Source organism: Chelmon rostratus, chromosome 4 (assembly GCF_017976325.1).
Source record: "Chelmon rostratus isolate fCheRos1 chromosome 4, fCheRos1.pri, whole genome shotgun sequence".
Lineage (NCBI taxonomy): Eukaryota > Metazoa > Chordata > Actinopteri > Chaetodontiformes > Chaetodontidae > Chelmon > Chelmon rostratus.
Genome location: NC_055661.1, coordinates 12,473,060 through 12,496,386, shown reverse-complemented (window position 1 = coordinate 12,496,386; position 23,327 = coordinate 12,473,060). Strand labels below are relative to the sequence as shown.

The 23,327-nt window shown below is 42.0% G+C and overlaps 2 protein-coding genes across 3 annotated transcripts; one reads left to right on the top strand and one right to left on the bottom strand.

Moving 5' to 3' along the window:
• Positions 1-714: 714 nt before the first annotated feature.
• Positions 715-15,461, top strand: LOC121605000 (regulator of nonsense transcripts 1). 2 transcript variants are annotated; one of them, XM_041934699.1, is made up of 24 exons: positions 715-1,077; positions 1,480-1,622; positions 2,209-2,298; positions 2,800-2,967; positions 3,591-3,771; positions 4,027-4,188; positions 4,597-4,681; positions 4,976-5,074; positions 5,240-5,348; positions 5,589-5,748; positions 6,125-6,243; positions 6,393-6,557; positions 7,314-7,428; positions 7,864-8,007; positions 8,331-8,544; positions 8,677-8,794; positions 9,151-9,307; positions 9,545-9,687; positions 10,009-10,183; positions 10,579-10,660; positions 10,844-11,008; positions 11,366-11,586; positions 11,872-11,994; positions 12,533-15,461. In XM_041934699.1, exons 1-23 carry the CDS (start codon positions 907-909, stop codon positions 11,989-11,991), a joined length of 3,306 nt encoding a protein of 1,101 aa, XP_041790633.1. In that variant the 5' UTR covers positions 715-906; the 3' UTR covers positions 11,992-11,994; positions 12,533-15,461. The 2 variants fall into 2 exon arrangements, with proteins under 2 accessions (XP_041790633.1, XP_041790632.1); XM_041934698.1 differs by having other exon boundaries at positions 4,597-4,684.
• On the bottom strand, positions 15,458-21,743 carry ddx49 (DEAD (Asp-Glu-Ala-Asp) box polypeptide 49). The gene is made up of 13 exons (XM_041934700.1): positions 21,511-21,743; positions 21,009-21,132; positions 20,381-20,466; positions 19,959-20,080; positions 19,484-19,671; positions 18,549-18,689; positions 18,103-18,178; positions 17,587-17,663; positions 17,329-17,426; positions 17,138-17,212; positions 16,731-16,819; positions 16,439-16,510; positions 15,458-15,762 (listed from the first exon to the last, which is right to left on the bottom strand). The coding sequence occupies exons 1-13, from the start codon at positions 21,623-21,625 to the stop codon at positions 15,622-15,624; spliced, it is 1,404 nt and encodes a 467-aa protein (XP_041790634.1). The 5' UTR covers positions 21,626-21,743; the 3' UTR covers positions 15,458-15,621.
• Between the last annotated feature and the right edge of the window lie 1,584 nt (positions 21,744-23,327).

Here is a 23,327-nt window from a genome sequence, read left to right as displayed (position 1 = left end):
AAATCTGCACTCATGGTTAAGCTCACAAAACGTGTATGTGTAAGTCATCATTAACCACAGTGCACACAGCAGACTACATATGTCTCTTCTAGGCTTGGATATCTATGCTGTAAACACAATGTAAATCTCTTTAACCTAGATTCTGATACAGGATCCCTCCAGAGCCTCAAGATTAAGTTATAAAGCAGGCCTTGCCACTTTAGTGGTACAAAGTCATTAATGAATTTGTAGTTAATCACATTACCAAAAACCCAGTGGCTCACACTTTCATGTCCTCAGGCCCATTTTGCCTGGTTGGTAACCCAGCCTTATGAGTACATCCTGAAAACATGGTTGGATTTACTTCAGTTTGAAATGTGGACACATACAGGCTTAGTACTAGCAATATTGTTACTACTAAAATTCAGTTCACAGTGAAGGCTGTAGAAACACACAATTTGTATATCGGCAACAAAAATACCTCATAAAGATGATCACGCTAATAGGCTTTGGAGCATCTTTATTGTGGGGATACAAATATTTGGTCTGAATAAATAGTTATTTTCAAGGAGGGGAATATCTGCAACAGTCTGTCAGCGTCCAAAAGTTTCCCCTGCAGCGACAAAAGCTTCTGTTTTGATACCCAGAAATACGATCAGAGTGGGAACTCTTTCCGTTGAAGATCTGTCTCTGCTCTATGGCCTGCGTGTGTCGACGTCACACGTTGAGCAGCGCATGGAAGTTCGTCACCGTCGCTTTTGGACCTGCTGGAGCTTTCGAGGTTCTGGTCGGTTCCATTTTTGTTTGGGTTCAAACTCAGACCCTCAGTGTTGGTCTCCAAAACAGTAGTCGATAAACAAATATCGTGAGGATTTTGTTCTTCTTTAGACCGGAAACCGCTCAGTAAAGCGAAAGTTGAGAGTCGAGATGAGTGTGGAGGCGTACGGGCCGAGCTCCCAGACCCTCACCTTCCTGGACACCGAGGAAGCGGAGTTGCTCGGAGCGGACACACAAGGCTCCGAATACGACTTCACCGACTTTACCCTTCCCAGCCAGACGCAAACTCAAGGCCAGACCCAGAGCCAGCTAGACAACCAGGTCTGATGCTCTCAATTTTACAGGAAGGCACAATAAAGCGCGGTTTACAGACGTTAGCAGCAGCTAGCAAGCTGACCCAGCGTTGCGTGCTAGCCCTAGCTATTATTGGATCTAGCCTTACCTAGCTTTATGTTAGCTAGCTGTTACCGTTAGCTCGCTGCTAGCTAGCCAGCATATTAACAAAACTCTCAAAGTGCTATTAGTTGTCTTAGCACGTTTGTTTTGAACTCTGCAAAGCAACACCGACTCATGAGCATTACTTTATTGATCAAATGTAAGAGTCAAGACCATTTACAGTATGCCAGCTTGCATTTAAATGGCTTTTCCGCGCTGTGTCCCATAGCCGTTAGCTGCTAATCGTTAGCATCCAGTTTGTTTGGTAAAGCTTGTGTTGTGCTGTAGGTAAATGGTCCTGATGAAGGGCTTCACAACGGTGGAGTGGATGACTCCGTGGCTAAAGCCAGCCAGCTGTTGGCCGAGCTCAACTTTGAGGAGGATGAAGAAGATACATACTACACCAAAGACCTGCCCGTGCACGCATGCAGGTACACTGACAGGAGCCACACATGTCAGAATGTCAGTTCATGATTACAATACATCAGTGGGATGTGTTTTCGGTGGGGATTACACAATGCTGTGTTAATAGTCCTTATTTTTTTTTGTCATCCACGCTGCTACACACACTGCTCTAAAGTTTGCGAGTTGCACAAGTTCAAGATTTACACATATCCCTAAGGAAACACAACACACCAGTATACTATTGGAACTACAAAATAAGCGCAGATCCGATTGAACTTAAGTTGCTGAACATCCAAAGCTTGAATTGCTGCTGGCAACACACCAGATTTTTGCTTTTAGCCTTTAGTAATTTAACTGTGAGTGTGTACTGAACCCTGCGTGTATTAAGAGAGTATGATTTCAGTTCACTGTTGAATTGTTAAAAAACATTTATCACAGGTTAGATACAATATGCTAACCCATCTGACACTTAATATCATGTGTCCTTCCTCTGTAATTCAGCCTGTTACCAGTTTTGCATGGCTGTAATTTTGCCAAGGAAATGTCCTGTACTCATTCTGACTAAATACTGCAGTAATTCCTATGCTGTTTTGATACATCATTGTTTTCCAGCTACTGTGGTATCCACGATCCAGCGTGTGTGGTGTATTGCAATACCAGCAAGAAGTGGTTCTGTAATGGACGTGGCAACACGTCTGGCAGGTGTGTATTCTACTCATCCTTACCTTATTGACTGCAAATATCAGCATCAGAGCATAACCCTTCTCAGCTAAAACCAAAAATGCAGACACCCCCCTAAACTTTATATAATATCAAAATAACAAACACTGCCATAAATGTGGGTTATTCTGCTAGTAAATTTTCAAAATATATTTGTCATTAAACATTGCCAGTTATCAACCACATCTCAATCAGCCAGACTTGCCACACAAATGATGTTGAATGTGTGTAAAGAGAAATCTGTATGATGTAGTATCTATAGATCTTTTCATTGGAGTTGCATTGATAGGAAACGGTGTGCATGCGATGTGTATGTCCTCTCAACTGTAACATTACAAAGTAATGCAGTAGGAAATAAACCCAAGGACCTTTTTATATTGTTGAAACTGTAAAGTGGTCTATAATGTCTGTCCTTTTTTCTACTCTGAGTCAATGTTTCTGATTATTTTCTCAGTCCTTTGACTCCTGTTCTCTGACTTCCAGTCACATAGTGAACCACTTGGTGAGAGCCAAATGCAAAGAGGTGACATTGCATAAAGATGGGCCGCTGGGCGAGACAGTGCTGGAGTGTTACAACTGCGGCTGTCGCAATGTCTTCCTCCTGGGCTTTATCCCGGCCAAGGCCGATTCCGTGGTGGTGCTACTTTGCAGGTAAGTGCCAGCAGGGCATCGCCTTGAACATAGGAAGACTAGTGCCCAGGAAATCTGTGTTTTGTTAAGTGTGGCCTTGGGGACAGCATAGGACTTCTGCATGCTCAGTGATTATAAGCTGCTCTAGAGCACAACTGAAAGCAAAATATGTAAATGCTTGTATACAGAAAGTTTGTCATGAGGTTTATTTCTTACCAGTTGTTCAGTTTTCAGCCTTTATGGCAGAAGAGTTGTCTTAAATCCTGAGTGTCTGAAATGCCTGAATAGTCAGCCAGATCAAAGTTTGTGGCACCAAAACAAAAACCTTCCCTCACCTCATTCCTTTTATTTAACAACCTGTTTGATTCTCCTAAAATGTGACTTTTCTGTCACACAGAAGTGAGATGTCAGTTATTTAGTCAGCAGCTGTTGCTTGAGGAGACTTTAACTAGTGATTTCTGCTCTGGCAGTTAATTTACCCATTTGTATGGTCACATGTATATACAGTAAGAAGTACTGTCAGAAATCAGTTTAAGAATGGAACATAAACAGCAGTTTTAGATTCTTTGCAATAGTTTTGTTTACTGTAAAAGTCCACACATAGGCTAAGTTCCTGTCTGTCTGAACCTCGTATCTTCATGCAGGCAACCCTGTGCTAGCCAGAGTAGCCTGAAGGATATCAACTGGGACAGCTCACAGTGGCAGCCACTGATTCAGGACCGCTGCTTCCTGTCCTGGCTGGTGAAAATCCCATCGGAGCAGGAGCAGCTTCGTGCCCGTCAGATCACCGCTCAGCAGATCAACAAGTTGGAGGAGCTCTGGAAGGTATGCAGTTGACAGGCTTTTTCTTTAGGCTTACATGTTTAGACCAATGTTGAAAGTTGTGAACTTTAAGTGGCAAGCACATACTGAAGACTTGTAAATGACACCTACCTACAGGGATTGGTATCCACCTGTGGCAGAGCAGTTTTAAAAGGCATTTGCCACTATTTTTGCAAATTTGTGTGTGGAATAGGAGTTGGTGATAGGATGTAGGATGCATTTTCTATTGACAGTTGCTTTGACATTGCTTCCTTCTAGGACAACCCCAGCGCCACCTTGGAAGACCTGGAGAAACCGGGAGTGGACGAGGAGCCCCAGCATGTGCTGCTGCGCTATGAAGATGCCTACCAGTACCAAAACATCTTTGGCCCTTTGGTCAAACTGGAGGCTGACTATGACAAGAAGCTTAAGGAGTCCCAGGTACCCAAACTTGACTTCTAAAACGAAACTTTGTGACTCAGACATTGTTGTTTTTCTTCCTTGAATATCGATGGTCATTTATATGTAGGTCAGTTGTCATGTCATGTAAAAACTTGATCAGAGACCCAGCAATCCATTATATAGCTTCATATTGGGTGCATTAAGGATTTTCTTGTTACGCTTCACACTGGACATGGCCATGATGCTCTTCCCCTCCTGCTGCTGTGATCCAGACCATATTGAGACATGTTTTTGGTGCGAGGCATCTTGCTTAACCTTTGTTTTGTAATTTTTTAAAAGGCATCTCTAGTTTTACAGGAATTATGTCTTAGTGATGTGACCTTACCCTTTTACCTTTTATTCGTTGATTATATGTTTATATGTTTTTTTTTTATTTTCCTTTTGCAGACCCAAGACAATATAACAGTCAGGTGGGACCTGGGGCTGAATAAAAAGCGGATTGCCTATTTCACGCTGCCCAAGACGGATTCAGGTGGTAATTCTCTGAGTTTGACTTACTCCCAGTGGTTCTGTGGTGCAGATAGAACCCCTCCCCAGCCCCCTTCAGTCCTCAGAATTGCACGCAACCTCCCCCAACCCTGCATCTTTTGGTGTCATGTGTGCTTGGTGTTGTTTTTGCCTCTGTTTTTGTAGTGGGGTTATGTGCCATTCTGTGCCTGCACGGTACTGTATCATTTGGTTTATGAATATAGTCCATCCTCCTTAGTTTACTTGTGAGTCATTAACATAGAAGGGTTTCTAAATCATGTCCTTATATCAATCCCAGATATGCGGCTGATGCAAGGTGACGAGATCTGCTTGCGGTACAAGGGAGACCTGGCTCCGCTGTGGAAAGGCATTGGCCATGTCATCAAAGTCCCCGACAGTATCCTCCACATTGTTTGCAGTTGCATATGCATCATTCATTGTATTACAGTGTATCCAAGTCTAACTGATTACACTGGATTAGACAACATAGACCCACCCACCACTCCCTACTAGAAAACATTTAAGGATAATGCCAGATTTCCTTAACCGCCTTTGTTTAAAGACTATGGAGATGAAATTGCCATTGAGTTGCGGAGCAGTGTTGGAGCACCTGTGGAAATCCCTCACAACTTCCAGGTGGACTTTGTGTGGAAGTCCACTTCCTTTGACAGGTAGGCTGAAATTATACACCCCTTAATTCTGAAAGTGATGGGAACATTTAATTTTGCTGCTTTTAAGTCTAAATATTACCCCACAGTTCACAGAACTAAATGTACAGTGTTTAGAGGAGGTAATTTTGTGTAGCACCACCATATATGTCATTTGTAAAGTGAAGATGTTGGTGCAAATTCACTGATACAAATGATGCATAAAAGTGATAACAGCTCACATTTGTATATATGATGCTGCAGGATGCAGAGTGCCCTGAAGACATTTGCCGTGGATGAGACCTCCGTGTCTGGCTACATTTACCACAAACTGCTGGGCCACGAGGTCGAGGATGTCACCATTAAGTGCCAGCTGCCAAAGCGCTTCACTGCCCAGGGCCTCCCTGACCTCAATCACTCACAGGTCAGACCTCACTGTGATTCCTGTTGTTGTTTTGTCATTCATTTTCCTCTTTCTTCTTGAAGATATGAATGTCACTGCAGGACTTTTATGTTATGAGTTGAGTTGTCTCATGTACTCACCTATATCAGCAATTTATTACCTACATCAGTGCATCAATGTAGGTCAGCTATTTTTAATAGATTTGAAAAACAAAGGATGCATATGATTTCCATTAAGTAAGGCAAGACATTATTTTATTGTTTTGTTATGTTATTTGTTTTGCTTTTAATGTGGGATTTGGATCTCACATTATTAGCAAGTAGTTTTTAAAAAAAGATTATTGTGTTTATTTGCAGCAGTTTATCTTGTTTTTTTTGTTTGTTTTTTTTATGTGCAGGTGTACGCTGTGAAGACCGTGCTGCAGAGGCCCCTCAGTCTGATCCAGGGCCCTCCGGGCACTGGTAAAACTGTCACCTCAGCCACTATTGTCTACCACCTTTCCAGACAAGGCAATGGGTAAGACACAAAGACTTTCATTGTTAACGTACTAAAAGAAACCTATAATGTGTATTATAATTTTTGTTTCCCCAGCAGCTGTATTTTACACAACTGTCCTCCTTTCCTAACTCACTCTATGGTTTGTATGTGTGTGTGTGTATTTGCAGACCAGTTCTGGTGTGTGCTCCTAGTAACATTGCCGTAGATCAGTTGACTGAGAAGATTGACAAGACTGGACTGAAAGTCGTGAGGCTGTGTGCCAAGAGCCGGGAGGCCATCGAGTCACCAGTATCCTTTCTGGCTCTGCACAACCAGATCAGCAACATGGACAGGTCAGTGGCATAGAGGGAAATTGATTCTACGCTCAAAAGTTACTTGATACTTGATTGCTGCTTTGTACATACACCCATTTCACTAACAAATTTCACCAAGCTCTTTGACTCATACTCTCGGCCTGTCTACCTGACAGGAGGCCAGGTGCATAAGAGAATGACATCTGAGGTCAGCCATGACAGATGTGTATGCCACCAAGGCTAACCAAACTTTGTAAAATGGGTGACAGTACTCCCCCTTGGCTGGGGTATTAAGTAACTGAGAATATTCAGTCCCAGTTTCTATTTGGATCTGAAACTGAAATCTTGCAAGCACAAGCAAATGTTAGGAGGCTGCCACCACATGATGAATGTGTTTCCGAGTCTCTAGAGCAGATGTTTTTGAGAGCTATGGGACCAAGATTCTGTTTGAGATGAGAGGGGCAGGTGCATAATGTTATTCTAAAATCAACAGAAGTTAGTTATTTTGATTTTGCCAACTGATTTGGCTAATATGGTATTTAAAAACCCTTGGGACCACGTTTCAACATTTTGTGTCAAAATGTGTACTCCTTTCAGTCATAACTCAGTTGAAGGTGAGCACACAGACATAATAATCGTGTTTTGATTCAGTGTGATTTACACTTCCTAAGGATATCATCATCTGATATCCACTGTAAATAAACATCTTGCCCCCCCCCCCCACCAAGTTGTAAGAACCATAACTAACTAGTATGTGTTCTCTGTCATCACCCTGATGTTTTTTTGTCTCTCAAGCATGCCAGAACTTCAGAAACTACAGCAGCTGAAGGATGAGACTGGTGAGCTGTCGTCTGCTGATGAGAAACGTTACAGGGCTTTGAAACGCACTGCTGAGAGAGAGCTGCTCATGGTGAGGAGGAGCTTCAAAGTGTTAAACAAAAATAGCTCAAGGCTCATACCCAAGAGCTTTCACAGTAAATGATGTCTGGTTGGAAGCTGGGAGTTGTCAGCTTACCAAGAGACTAGCCACATTCACTGATAGTGCAACAAGTAGTTCGGGCCAAGAAGTTAAAAACTCACCTGGCTCTGTATAACCAAGTGCTATGACCATCTCCCTACTGAGTGTTGTGATAACCAGGAATATCTTAATTTGGTTTTGTTAGATTTTTGTCTTTTGGTCTTGTTGTCATTGGTGCGCACTTCTTTGTAGAAAAAAGACCTGTGTCAGTAACCAGGATGATAATTTGCCATCATAATCACTGAACAAGACCCTTGTGTTTCACTGTATCCTGACTCCCTCTCTTCCATTTGAGGATTGTAAAGTATCTTCCTCATTTTTGTCTAGAATGCTGATGTTATCTGTTGTACCTGTGTCGGGGCTGGTGATCCTCGTCTGGCCAAGATGCAGTTCCGCTCCATCCTGATTGATGAGAGCACCCAGGCCACTGAGCCAGAATGTATGGTGCCTGTGGTGCTGGGAGCCAAGCAGGTACACATACATGCACACAGCTAAATAATCTCTAGCCCTACAGCTTGGAATGCACTATGTAGTTAAACAGTTTTGTTCTCAGTTTGGCTTTAGAAAATTGGGTGTAACAGTGTGTAAATATGTAAATAAATAGAAAAGTGTCATAGAAACTGTGCTCCTGTCAGCGTTTATTAGAATTTGTAGTCAACATTTCAAGTAAGTTGTTTGGCTTAACAATATGAATCATGTCTGTTAGCAAAATTATTTGTTCTGAACATCCAGGAACAAAAACTTCTGACATCATGTTGGTATATTAACCCAGTAACTCATTTTCCTTCTCCCAGCTCATTCTTGTGGGTGATCACTGCCAGTTGGGTCCTGTGGTAATGTGTAAGAAGGCAGCCAAAGCAGGTCTGTCCCAGTCTCTGTTTGAACGCTTGGTGGTTCTAGGGATCCGCCCAATCCGCCTCCAAGTTCAGTACCGCATGCACCCGGCTCTCAGTGCCTTCCCCTCCAACATCTTCTATGAGGGCTCCCTGCAGAATGGCGTCACTGCAGGTTTGTAGCAGTTCATTATGTGGTTTGGTGGAGAGATAAATTAATTTTCCCTGTGGCTGGTACATTAGCATTTAAAAAGATCTACAAACTGCTTTCAAGACTGTCAGTATAATGAAATCTTGTTCTCCCCAGCTGACCGCATCAAGAAAGGCTTTGACTTCCAGTGGCCTCAGCCAGACAAGCCCATGTTCTTCTATGTGACTCAGGGTCAGGAGGAGATTGCCAGCTCTGGAACCTCCTACCTTAACAGGTAACATCACAGAAGTTCTTTCCTTACTTTGTGTAATTTACCTCAATGCTCTAAATAATTGGTAGTATACAAAGTGACTGGGAAAGGGTAAGCTGTATCTCACACTAGAGGGTGCTCTCCTGCAGCCTTCACATTCACATCAGTATGACAGGCTGAAATAGATCAACACAAAACACTGAAAGTGGATTTAAATATGAAAATTGCTAAAAAATATTCAGATTCTTTTCATAAGTGGACCTCCTTGGGGGTGCAAAGTTGAATTTTTTTAGCAACCATTAGTCTACATGGATTGACTTTAGATGTAACCTTCCCAGTACTGAGCAGTACAACATTTAACTGATGCTGATGTTTTTAAGGACGGAGGCTGCCAACGTAGAGAAGATCACCACCAGGCTGCTGAAGGCCGGAGCCAAACCTGACCAGATCGGCATCATCACCCCATACGAGGGTCAGCGCTCCTACCTGGTCCAGTACATGCAGTTCAGTGGCTCCCTGCACACCAAACTCTATCAGGTAAATCACAGATGTATACAGCGATGTAGCTTAATTTCGTTTTTGACTTGACTTTTTTAATTTATAATTTTAAGATCATGTAGATTCAAAATGATTTAAAGATAAAATGGAGTTGAATACATTTGAAGCCTCAGTTATCATTAGTGAGGTTACTCTCTGGTGTTGGACACAAATCGGTTCGTCTGTTTTTACTATGTAATGTCCCCCTCATCTTGCTCTTGTCCTGTCCCATTATAGCAAGTGGAAATTGCTAGCGTGGACGCCTTCCAGGGCAGAGAGAAGGACTTCATCATCCTGTCTTGCGTTCGTGCCAATGAGCACCAGGGCATCGGCTTCCTGAATGACCCACGTCGTCTGAATGTGGCGCTGACCAGAGCAAAGTAAAAATCTCAGTACAACTGTTACCACACCACAGTGGATGCAAATCAGATACTGTTGGCAGCTAAACAACTTTTTCATTTTTCATCGTGACTTGTTGCAATGTGAATTTATGTAACAGTCTTGACAATTCAGATTAGACATGGCCAATATTAATTGTATGTGTGCGTGTATAGTGGGAAATATCAGACCACTGTGGAACAAAAACTTGTGGCAGAATAACTCTAATGATGTGGTCATTGCAGTAGACTCTACAAAAAGTGATGTTGATATAGAATTTCCACCCCATACCTGAGCAGCAGTCTTGTGTGTTTTAAATTAAGGTATGGTGTGATCATCGTGGGGAACCCCAAGGCCCTCTCCAAGCAGCCGCTGTGGAACAACCTGCTGAACAACTACAAGGAGCAGAAAGTCCTCGTGGAGGGACCCCTCAACAATCTGAGGGAGAGTCTCATGCAGTTCAGCAAGCCCCGCAAACTGGTCAACACCATCAACCCTGTGAGTATAACAAATTATTTGCACCCATAATTAGTTTAAAGGCGACTGTACATTTGTTAGAATTCTGTTAGAAACACCTGTTAATACATGTCCAATCTAAAGTAAATGAATTGCGTAGTCTATTTGCAAATGAAATAATTGGCAGCTATTTTGATAATTGATTAAATATTTACCTCATTTTAGGCAAAAGTGCCAAAAATTCACTGGTTTTGTCTTCTCAAATGTGAATATTTGCTTGTTTTCTTTGTGGTCTATGATAGTAAATAGAGTATGTCAGTGTTTCGGACTGTTCAACAAACAAAATGAGCATTTTGAAGACATTTACTTGGGCTTATGGAAACTGTGATGGACAAATATGCAGCTCCACAAAAACGTGACTGTCTGGTGTTTTCCAGGGGGGACGTTTTATGAGTACTGCGATGTATGATGCCCGTGAGGCCCTCATCCCTGGCTCCGCTTACGACCGCAGCAGTGCTGGTATTTATTTGTTATCGATTTAAAATCTTATGGTATGATTCAGGATAATAACCTATGACAAACTTTTTTTTTTTTTTTTAACCAACAAGTCTACATTACAGTTCAGCAAAATGTGGCTTACCTGGACTTCTTTTCTTTGTTACAAAAAATAAAACTTCAGCCTTGTTCTCTGTTTTCTTTCAGCCAGCCGTCCATCCAACATGTACTTTCAAACTCACGACCAGATTGGCATGATTGGGGCAGGCCCTGGCCACATGGCCGCTATGAATATTCCCATACCCTTCAACCTGGTGATGCCGCCAATCCCTCCGCCCAATTACCTGGGTCAGACAAACGGCCCTGCTTCAGGTACAGTACATAACTGTAAAAAGTAATCAAATCATGCTGCAGGAGAGTACCCCATAATGCAAGGTTGATCAGGGTGTGGAGACAAATGTTAACAACTGATAACTAGCAGTTTGTCACACATGAAAAGCACATTATAATTAAAGTAACTTTGGTCAAACCACAGTCTGGACTGATGTTACTTCCTCATGTCGTGTTATGCGTGTTTGAGCTTTAGGTGAAAAGAGCTGACAATCCACACAACAATTCACTTACTGTGGATCTTCTCACAGCTAGTGTAAATATCATATTATGACCTTAGAAGAATGGTTGGTCATCATGTTTGTTTTGACTCCGGTCCTGATCTTCTTTTTCATCAAGGTCGTGGGGCTATGAAGGGCAAGCCTGGGCGTGGCGGGCGGCAGAGGGTCCGTGGCTCTGGAAACCAGGGTGCCAGTCAGGGTAATGGACCAAATAGCCAAGCCAGCCAGGATGGGGCCTCCCAGTCTTTCTCCCAGGGGCCGCTGACACAGGGCTACATCTCCATGAGCCAGCCCTCTCAAATGAGCCAGCCTGGCCTCTCTCAGCCGGAGCTGTCCCAGGTAACACATCACTGTCACTTCATGAGAGAAGATTTATCAAATCAAATACTTATAATAGGACATAAATAGAGTATTTCTTCCAGCTTTTTTGGAGAAGTTTGTTGTATTGAATTTGATTTGATATTGCGTCGTATAGTTTGTTCACCCCGGTCACATTGTTCAGAATTTTCATTGAGCTAATCCACAAAAAATAAGGGAGTAATAATATGATTGCTTCTGGCATATAGCTCACTGATAAAGGTCAAAAATGTGTCTTAATAATGTTTCTGTCCTCCTGCTCTTCAGGACAGCTACCTGGGCGATGAGTTCAAGTCCCAAATCGATGTGGCTTTGTCCCAGGACTCAACTTACCAGGGTGAACGTGCATACCAGCATGGTGGGGTAACTGGACTGTCACAGTACTAGAGTGTAAGTATAAAAACATAGTCTTTGTAGCTACAATTAAGGTTAGGGAAGTAGTGCAGTCATGTTTCCTCACTGAAAGGAATGTGTCACCATTTTTTGATGGATTGGGTGTGGAGCCACTGGCTCCAGTTATATCGAAATGGTAGTTTTATTTAAATATGTTGTTTATTTTATAGGTCCAGCCTTTTACAGATTCTGAGAATTTACATATTGGATGAGTTTTGTTGCTTTCTCACCTCTATTGACGTGATTTTGTGGCAATTAGTATCACAGTCTTATGTTATAACTTACCTGCACTTTGTGAGGTCTTTGTCCTGTAACTAACGTAAAATTCAATGTCTTTGATCAACGTGACCCTGTGACAGAGTCTTTGAAGGGATTCTGAGATTCGGAAATGTTTAGCAGGGCAATTTTTCAGGCTTATGCAGTTGGAGACATCTGACTCAGGACAAAAGCCAGTATTCTCTTTTGGGGCAAAAAATGTTGCTTGTTAAATCATGTTGTAGACAAAAAGTTATTAACCTGTTTCTGTGTCTTGCAGGTCACTTGAAGAAGGGAGCTAGGCTTCAGCTGAGCTTAGTTCATCAGCTTTTTAATCTGGGAAATAATAAAAACATAAAATGGATACCTGTTTTCCTCTGCTACAACCGAAGCACCACTGAGTGAAAGCGACGGGATAGCGAAACCAAACCAATGACCAGCGAGAGAAGTGAGAGGGTAGAAGAAGAGAGCACGAACAGACGGGCAGGGAGATGGCAAGAGAGGCCGAGTGAACAAGCAAGAGGCAGGGGCCGATGTCCGTGCAAAGTGAAGGAGGGAAGTCAAGAAAATGGCAGCGTGTGGTCGAGCTGCTGAGGGAAACAGAGGGGAGGTCTCATGGGAATCCAAATGAGGCTCAACTCCCAACTAAACAATCCAGCCAACCCCGTCAACCCACAGCCTCCAGGAAAGGAAGGAACGCTATCTTCAGATGGGGATCGAAGCTTTCCAGCTGAATTTTGAAGAACTTGTTCTCCGAACTTGCAGCGGACATGATGATAGAAAGCCATCGCACAGGCGACACAAAATCCCCACACTAAAAGCTGGTTGGTTGCTCAACCTGTATCCTTTGAATTTGGTTTGTCACGGGAGGAGAGCGGCAACAACAATCTTCTATTGGGCCCAAAAACCTCAGCAGCCTCTGAAGGAAACGGTAGTTGACACACCCTCTCGGAGAGGAAATAAAAACACGGTTTCTGTGCTTGAGTCTGAGATTTAAGAGCCTTGAATTGAAATACCTTTCATTTGCCTTGAAGAACCACTGGCTCACTCACAAGGTCTTTAATTGGGTGGTTTTGACCACACGTCAGTGGTGGAGTGGCACGGGGATTTCAGACTGTTTTTTCAAGGCATGACACGCGAATCCCACTGATATCGCGACCATCATGGGACAGTTTTTCTTCTCTGAAGTACCTTTCTTATCACAGAGCACAAAATTGCAAAAAAAAGTCATTGAAACTATCAAACATGACCAGCATTGAATCTTCAACTCAATGTCATTTGATGTTTCAGCGAAGGCTTTTCCTTGTTTTAATCTTTTGAAAGCAGGGGTTGTTGATGTCCCACTGTGCTTCATGACCAGATGTCTTTTTTTAAAATACTCTGTGCACGCTAAGATTGGCAAATGCTTGAATGCTTTGCATCGATTGATTCCTCAGGGGGATTGTGGACTGTCCACACTCAACACACAAATCCCTGCTTGAGGAGGAAGAAACCAAACAAGAGGGGGAATAGAAGGATGATAGTAGTCGAGGCTTACAGGCGATAGTGGCAATCAATCCACCATAGGCAAGGAGTAGAAAAGGAAGGTGGCTGAGGGAGAGAAGGACATGAGAGATTCCACATCTGGAAAAATGAGTTCAGGTCATTGCCAGCGTTAAAAAATAAAAAAAAATTAGAGGGAAACGTGGCGTTAGGACTGTTCAGTCCCAATAGTTGACCACACATTAGATGTAGTTGTAAACCCAGTATCATTTCACACAGCTTTTTGATTTTGTGAATAATGTTCACATGATAAGCAATATAGCCAGGCTGGCGGCCATATTGCCCAGCCACACAAATCTAAAGATAATTAAGGGTTAAAAAACGAAGACTTCCGCAAAGAAATTATGTCTAAAATCTCAATTTAACCCTATAATGTAAAAATGAGTGTAATCTTGAAAGGCCTACAGCTCTTGTTAGAATATGTTGACACATTACCAAACCCCAGTTACACACAGTGGAATCGCCATCAGTACTGATTAGGTGATGGTGAGGAGATACATGAAAAGTGATTAAGAAACGTGAATCAGTGCCTATAACCAACCACCTTCAGATAAACAGCTGCAGCACAAGCATGAATGTAGTTAAATCAAACTACCAGCATAAAAAACCTTCCAAACACCAGAGGGCTCAAGAAACCCACAAAAAAGGACTTGTATTTTATTATTATTATTTTTTTTAATAAAAAACAGGCCAGGTAATGATGAGGTCAAAGAGTTTAGCAGCTGGGTTGTTTCTCAAAGGATGGGCGGATGATAAAAAGCCACCTTCCTTCTCTGTGGAGTAAAACAAACGAAGGCTGGTAGAATTTCTTTTCCCTTCTGTGGACTTTTAATTTGTGCAAAGCTGTTTTGCCTGCATTATGTATTCCTTGCAGTTCCTCGAGATTTATGTGGATCCTGAACCCTTTTCCTGGAGAACTGTGTGAACGTGAACCTTGAGTTGATCCAAACTTTGCTTTTGTCACATGATTTGCTGCTTTGCGTGTCATTTTTGTTCAGTTGGGTGTTATTTAGCCATGTTGTGTAGTGTTACTCAAATCCGTTTTTGTAGCATCTTGCTGACGAGACAAAGGAAGCGGACACCGTTTCCTTTCTTCATTAGTTTTGTATCTTCTCCTCAGACTGTCCGAGGGATTGTAGTTTTTTAACTCTTCCACGAAAGATGCTTTCTGAACACGGAAAGAATGTACTTCACTTTTGTTTCTCACCTGCTTCTCATTTCAGCAGTCATGTGACAATCAAGTTGCAAGTAGATGTTGCCATGTTTGACTTGTTCTGTTTTGTTGACATTGTGCTAACCTTTCATTTGTGCAATGGATTAGTTTCATATATCAACCCGCTCCACTGAAAGCCTAACATGTTATAGCTTTAAGAATCTGCTGCCGTAATATTATTGTATTGCTTTGGTGTTTTTTTTTCCATCTTCTGAGCCACATTGACATCCAACATGTGCAGTGATCATTGAAGAGTGATTCAGTTGTAGATTAGTTCTTCAAAACATTTGCATCCAAACCTTTGATTCTCTACGTCACCAGGCAGATTAAATAAATGGACTAGAGAGCTCAATGTGATGTAAATACCTATTTGAAACGAGTCTTATTTGCAGTGACGTTTCATCACAACATGGTGGTTCCTTGTAAACTGAATCAATAAAGGCTGTCAACTTGAGTAGTTGGTTTTATGGTATGAAATGCAGCACAACTTCAGATTTATTGCAGATCCTCACAAATATGAAAATATTACAGATATTGTACAGTAATAAAACTTGTAGTATATACATGGGTCCCTGCGGTTTTCAGGCTGTGGCCTGTGCTGCCTTTTTCTTCATCTATTTTCTCTTCATCATTTTCTTTTTCAGCTGTCCACGCTTCTGTCTCTGAATGCTCTCCTGGATCTTCTGTTTGAACTTCTTCTTCTGGCTCCTGATCTTCTCCAGCTCAGCCCTCCTCTTAGCCTCCAGGTCTGGATCCTAAAAGAGCAGATGGATCACAAATCAACAACAGGTCATTTAAATCAGCAGGTTCCATCAGAAGCCTTGAAGCATTTTAATTTGAAGAGAGGATCTTTTAACATTGGCCACTTTCACACATTATAGTTTGGTGTTGGAGTGTTTCAGTCTGTAAAGAGAAGAATTAAAGTCTGCCACAGAAATTTAGCCTGATAATCAGACTTATTTGTTATTTCAATTCACACTCTTTATCATTCAGGTATTGTCCTCATTTGAGTTGTGTTGAGTTTAAGAAATTGTATTACACAGATAATTGTTGGATATAGAGAAATTTCTGCTCCAGGTAAACCCCAGTAAATCATTCATTTATAATTATTTTACTATATGTTTTATGTATCTTGACAGATTTTCACATATACTGACTTAAATCTTTTGCTAGCAAAGAATTGGAATTAATTAGTTAGCGTTCTAATCCTCCATTTTCCCTATCATTAGTACCACATCCCTTCCAAAAACTTAAACATACATTTACAGTCAGATTGGTTCCGCTCTGGGAAATCAAAGGAACCTGGAAAAAAAACTGAACTCCTCTGACCTTCTGTTGATTCATCTTGGTCATGTTCACACATTAAACTTGACTAAAATGTGTTAAAGCAAATGTTTGGTGGCTAAAAATGAAAATTGGAAACCAACCTACCTTCCCCTCCAAGATCAGCTGTTTCCTCTTGTTGATCTCTTTTTTCTCATCAAAGTCTGTCGACTCAAGTTTCTAAAATACAGAGAAGAGTTTACCATCAAAACATCACGAAATGCTTTCTTGAGAAAATCCAAGGTGATGATTTACTGTCTGATCAATATAAACAGCCATGACACAAGAACTCTATGTTGTAATTAAGTGACAGACAGGAAAATATTTTTTCGGCATCATGAAAACACGAGAAAGATTCAGTTAACATTCGACTGAAAATGAAGAAAAGAGGCATACGTACTATTTCACACTCCCGTCTGGTCACGTTGACCTGAGTGAGGATCTTCAGGACCTCTTTCTCCACCACTGGATATTCCTTCAGCTTTGTCTCTGTAGAAACACAACACACCACTTTCTTGAGTTACACCACACTTTTACACACGCTGTAGCTGATAAACTGAGAATTTTGCCAGCTTCTTGGGGCTCTTGGTAAGGTGACTATGGCGTGTAATTAGGTTCTTCTCTGGCCCTGGACCCAGTCACTTAACATCCTGTCTCTAAGGCTTTTAGAGTATTAAATATGTACATAAGAGGAGCCACTTGGCAGGCTGGCTAGAAACTTGAGCTCTGAAGATGCACACAAAGGAAACATTGAACATTTTCTTATGCAACACCTTTTAATTCAGTATTTATAGCCAAGTAACTTACGAATCTGCTCTTCGATGGACTGGACCAGGTGGATGTCGTACTGTGTCACCAGTGTGATGGACACACCATTCCTCCCTGCAGAGGAAGAAAACCTCATCATGTTTGAGCTGCGTTTATTTTAGCTTTAGTGTAAGACATTGATCGTGGGGGACATGTGGATGACCTCGGTACTAAAAGCTGACAGAGCTTACCTGCTCTTGCTGTTCGGCCAACTCTGTGGATGTAGATCTTGGGAAGGCCGGGGGTGTTGTGATTGATGACAACCTGGACGGTTGGAATATCCAAACCCCTGTGAAAAAACAGGAAGGATGTCAAAATAAAGAGATTTTAGCTCGTCTACAGCCATCTGTGTTACATCTTTCGGTCAGAAACTTTAGGACAAACTGATTAAACTTAAAAAAACACCACCGACGTGACGAGACGTGCAGCGGCTCAGTGGAGCTTCTTACCTGGCAGCCACGTCTGTTGCAATCAGGATTTTGTACACGCTGGCCTTGAACTTGGCGAGGTTTGCAAATCGTTGTTTCTGGAGAAGATAAAAAGCAGTCGTCCATTCTGCAGGCCCATTCATCCGGTTTAATCTGCTTTAATCCCTTATGCTGACAGGTTTTGTATTATCACAAGGGCTTTGTGCTCACTGTACGTTTCTGTTTTTGTCCCTTTAATGAGACGAATATGATTTCCACATCCAGCACGAGCTTGTCGAGGAGCTCTGAGGACTGGCGATAAGGGACACGTCACCGTGTTCTCACCTTTCTCTCTCACAAAGCAAATTTAAATTCTTTGTATGTGCAAACTTAATTGACCAGTAAAATTCATACAGACTATTCATCAGCTGTCATTCCCCCAACACGGTGGCAGCGCCCTTGTAAAATGTCCTTCTGGATTGAAATGCGGATGTACTGGCAGCAGGTGTCATGGACTCAAACCAGAACTGCAAAATAAAGTTTGTACTTTAGTCTCACCTGTTTCATCATGGAGTGCAGGGAGATGGTGGGGAAGTTAAATCCCTGCAGCATCATGGTGAGGATTTGGCAGTTCCTGAGAAAGAATTTAGAAGGGTGAACAAATTATTTTATGCAATAAATATGCTTTTTCATATAAACCACAACAAATGAAAAAAACATTTAAATGCATGGAGACCTCTGGCTGCTGACCAATTATTTTCACCCTGTAAGATAAATTTCTAATCTCCTATTTAACAGCAAAAGATAAAGATGTACAGTATGCTATTTTGGCCAAACATGATGTTCAATGATGTTGAACTCAATTAACCATTCTTCAAAAATCTTAATGGAGCTGAATTAACACCCACCCAAATATGGACATTATGAGTTTAATAAAGGCTACAAGGTTTCCTTCAGAAAGCCAGGAACACATCAGAGTCCCTGGTCTCGTCTGGGCTTCTTACTTGCACGTGTTGGTGAAGATGATGATGGACCAGTCATCATGCTGATCAGTAAATGTTTGGATCAGGTGGACCAGGTAGGCGTCCTTCACCTTCTCTGGAGTTAGGATGTACCTCTGGTCCAGCTCCTCCACCGTTCTTGTCCTGTGAACGACAATAATGCGATATTCCACTGTTCCCTACACATTTTCTGCTGCCATAGAGGTCAGAGCACAGAGCAGCAACCCTGGAACGGGTACGGATTCAGGCAACGATTCACAACAAGTTTGTGCAAGGAGGATTTGAAGGTTACTTCAGCTTCTGTGACAATCAAATCAGAATATGCAGCTGCAGAGGACGGGTGGAAATTTGCTCGACAACATTCAAAGCCTGCGTGCTGCAGTCATGTTCAGCTAAATGAAAATTAGGGCCAATTGCAAAACTCACTGAAGTGATCTCAGCCATAAATAAACATCTGACAGGAGATGTAAACATGTAAAAATGGAAACAAGGAATGAACGAGTGCATTCACTGAAGCGCGTCATCTCAGTAGATGCCAAATTTTGAGATAAAGGGCAACACTGTGACAAGTCTGCGGTCCCTGGTATTACATTCTCTGTTCCACATCACAGCTGTCTTTGAATATAACTCCATGACTTTGTGGCTGCTTTCTAATAATTTCTGAACCCTGTGTGCAACCTGAGCGTTAGTAAATCCAGCAGAATGCGCAATGTGCGCAACTCTCCCTTACATCCAAAAGCATTTGTGCGAGACACGCACATCAGCGATTAGTTGCACCTCAGATCAGATGAGAGGCAAACCGAACCGCTAGGCTGGTGCTCCTGGTTTATACACAACACGCAAGATTTCTCGCACATGATGCATCTGAAACAAGGCACAAAAGCTTTCTTCACTGAGGATTTGATAAATAGTCCTGTAAACAGCAGCAGACTACTCACTCCGACTTGCTCTCCCAGAAGAAAGGTTTGTTCATGGCGATGTTCTTCAGCTCCTGCAGGGTGTCAGTGAGTGTGGCGCTGAACAGCAGCGTCTGCCGTTTAGCCGGTAAAATCCCCATGATCGTCTCCAGGTCTGTGGTGAAGTCAGTGCAACCCTGCTCCAACAGCCGGTCCGCCTCATCCATAATCTGACAAACACACAAAGTTGATCTAATTATTCTTTGATCTTCAAACATTATCAAAAAGACAACTACTTTACTCATATTCAATCTAAAACTGATTTCAACACTAATGTTGTTCTTTTTCTCTGCAGACGTTCAAGGACCTGCACAAATCCTGCCAACTGAGCAGGAATGTGGTTAAGATGAGTCTAAACTTAGTCCTTACATCCAAATAGATCTTAGATTAATTGAGAGCTACAGCAGAGACAAGGCTTCAAAAACAAGTCAAAGTTTGTGGGCCTTCCTGAACTCACCAGAAACTGGATCTTGCTCATGCTGAAGGTATTGGAGCTGCGGATGTGATCAGCCAGCCGGCCCGGCGTCGCTACAACCACGTGTGGCTGGTTGGACAGCTCCAGGGCCTGGCTCACCATGTCTGTCAGTAACACAGCAGCCACGACATCAGCACGGAGGACAGGCTCAGACAGAATTGAACAGTGACTGGCAGCAGGGTTTCATTTAAGTTCCTTCAGCAGCAATGAAACACCAGGCCTTCACAATAAGAGCAGTACACACAACAGAGGTGTGGCTACACGAGATCACTAGCACAAAATCTGATCTATCACTGGGACCTGAGCGATATCTGCTGAGGTTCATTTCAAGTTTCACAGTTTGTATCTACTGCTGAACAAACAGAAAAGAAAGCTGCGTGTAGTGATGCACTGTGCGCAGTTACCCATTCCACCAACAATGATGCAGTCTCTCAGACCCAGAGGCTTCCCCAGGACTCGAAACTGCTCTGCAATCTGATAGGCAAGCTCCCTGCATGACATCACACAACATCATCAGTTGCGAATATGGGATACTTTAAACATATTTCTAGATGTACACACATATATGGAGTATGACATACATGAACTTATAGATGTGAAAGAATTTCCAAATCTAATTTCCTATAACTGTAAAGTAAAGGTATCAACAGAAATCCTAAATGTACATTCAGTGGTTTAGAACTGAAATGCCAAAGACTTGAATATGAATGTTGTTCAGTTTAAGACAAAGTGCTTTTATTTTGAAGGACTCACAACCTGGTCCCTTACCACTGCTGTTTTAGATCACTAAAACATTAAGTCTTAACACACTCCATCGTGTCATTTCCAGATATTCCTAGAGATGTCACACCCTGACATGACCAGAAATTTACAGGAGGAAGAAACATCCAATAATCAACTAAATGCATGATAAAGCTTACATTAATTAATAGCTCTAAACCTGTGTTCTGATGTGGAATTCTTTCCATAAAAATCTACATTAACACATGTATGTGGACCCATTTATGGTCTCTGACTCTACACAGCACATACCTGGTAGGAGTGAGCACTAAACAGAAGATGCCATAAGGGTCCTCTGACAGTTTCTGCAGCACTGGCAGCACAAATGCTGCTGTCTTCCCACTTCCGGTCTTAGCACAGCCCAAACAGTCCCGGCCTGCGAGGAAGAACACACAACACCCTCATTCACCTGCTCTGAGATCTGACTTCAGAGGATCTTACTATAATGCTGTCTGTCACCCGGTCCTCACACAGCTTAAAGATGAACACTTTAAATATTTGCTGATCTAGTAGCAAATTAACTGAAACTAACAGCCGATCAGTACGTTAGTCTAGGCGCTGACCATGTTTGCTAATTTAGAGCGCTTAGGTTCTTGTCTTCAACTTTGCTGACTAGCACTAAATTGATAGATTTTTCAATGGAGATCTGCATTGCTCGTTGCTGCTGCTGTTTCAGCCGTTCAAGTAAATTGCAGTTAGTCAAGTTGATATTTACTCTAAAGGTAGATCGTTGATTTTACAGATGCTGTCTTACCTTGTAGTATAGCTGGCATGCAGTTTTCCTGGACAGGAGTAGGTTTGTTGATCCCCAGCTGTTTACACTGTTTAACCAGCCAGTCTGAGAGACCCAGGGACGAGAAGTCAGCCATTTCTAATGTAACTCGTTCTCTCAGGGCAGATAACTACTTCTGTTTACTTAATATTACGAAAGAATTACTAAAATACTCTGCTTTAATGTACAGTAAAACATCCTCGTGTCTTACAACTGTCGCTATATGATTACGTACTAATATGACGTGTCCTGCTTCTTCTTCGTCATCTTCAGGTTACTGCAGACCGGACACGGGGCCGGAGTGTTGCTGCCCTCTGATGGTCAAATGCCGGTATTATGAAAAAAAAATTAAAGAAACAAGGCATATCCTATCAGGTTTGTTTTTATGCCGACCGTTTTAATCATGCTTAATATATTTTTAGTCGTGGGGACATTAAAATGTTATTTGAATTAAATCTATATTTACTTTTGTTACATACTTGGATGGCTGGAACCAAAAATACAGATCTTTACTGAAAAACCAGTGAACATTTCCCCCATACCTTTAACCTTTAATAGGTTACTATTTTATCATGGTTAGTCAAGTATCAGAGGCTGGCAAAGTGTGTTGTGTCTGTAGAGCCCTAACACCTCATCTGTAAATATTTAGTAAACTCAGCAGTTTTTTTCTATGATTGATGATCAAGGGGGCAAAAAATGAGCTGCTGTCCCCCTACTGACAACCTCATCACCATGTCTTTGTTTGTGTATATGTATTCTGCACCTTCAAGCATACATAAACAGATTAATATAGAAATATGCATCATGTGAGCACAATGTATACTAAGAACTAGTTTTGGGGGCCCAAGGCCCTTTACAGGACAGTGCCGCAGGATTTGTTAATAATACAGGATCTGTAGGCCCTTGTCGTTTCAGCTGGTGTTGTACTTTAGTGATGCATATTCACAAACAAATTTGCATTGAATCAAATGACCACAAACCTTTCTGTCAGTATGGCTTCTGGGACTCTTGCCAGCTTTGTCCAGTTGATAATCCAGCCTTGTTCAGTGTAATGGAATCTCTTGGGTCACATGTTTTGGTGTAACACCAAGCACCCAAACAAGCCCCGACACTCCCCCCATCTGAACCAGCCAGACTGTCAACACCTCCACAGTTCTCAAGATCTGATCCATGTTTTCTTTCTCCACCCTTCAATGATGCTGCACTCCAATGTGGTATAGAACCACAGATGCACAACAATCCATCACAAATATCATACAAATGTTATTCATTATCCTAATATCGTTTCAGTGTGAGTATTCCTTTTCTGCTGTGGGCCTTAATTTTGCCTTGTCAAATTTTATATTTGCCTGAAAATGTCAGTGATCTTCATTCAGTAATTACCAGAAGGCGGCTGGTGGTTTACAGCCTCCTCTACATCTCCCACTGGTCTGACTGGATTTTATTCCAGAGCTAATCAGTCTTTACTGGCTCTCTGTGCTTGTTGATCGTTCCTCAGACTGGGCTGAGATAAATGGGCCTGAAGCACCCTCTGATTTTTATGAGGCTGAGTTTGATGTGTTGGTTTGATGTTTGAGAGTTAAGAGGATCACATTCACAAGAAGAATAAGATCGTCAACACACAAACATGAGGTTGTGAAAAGGACAATATTTAGGCAAATGCTGTTTTTAATGTTTTAAAATAATGTCCAGATAATGAGAATAAGTGCTCAAGTGCTCTTTGAAAACAACATTTAAGCTTGAATTCTCTGTCCAGACATTATTTCTAGTGCAGATGATGCCTTGTTTGTCCCATCATG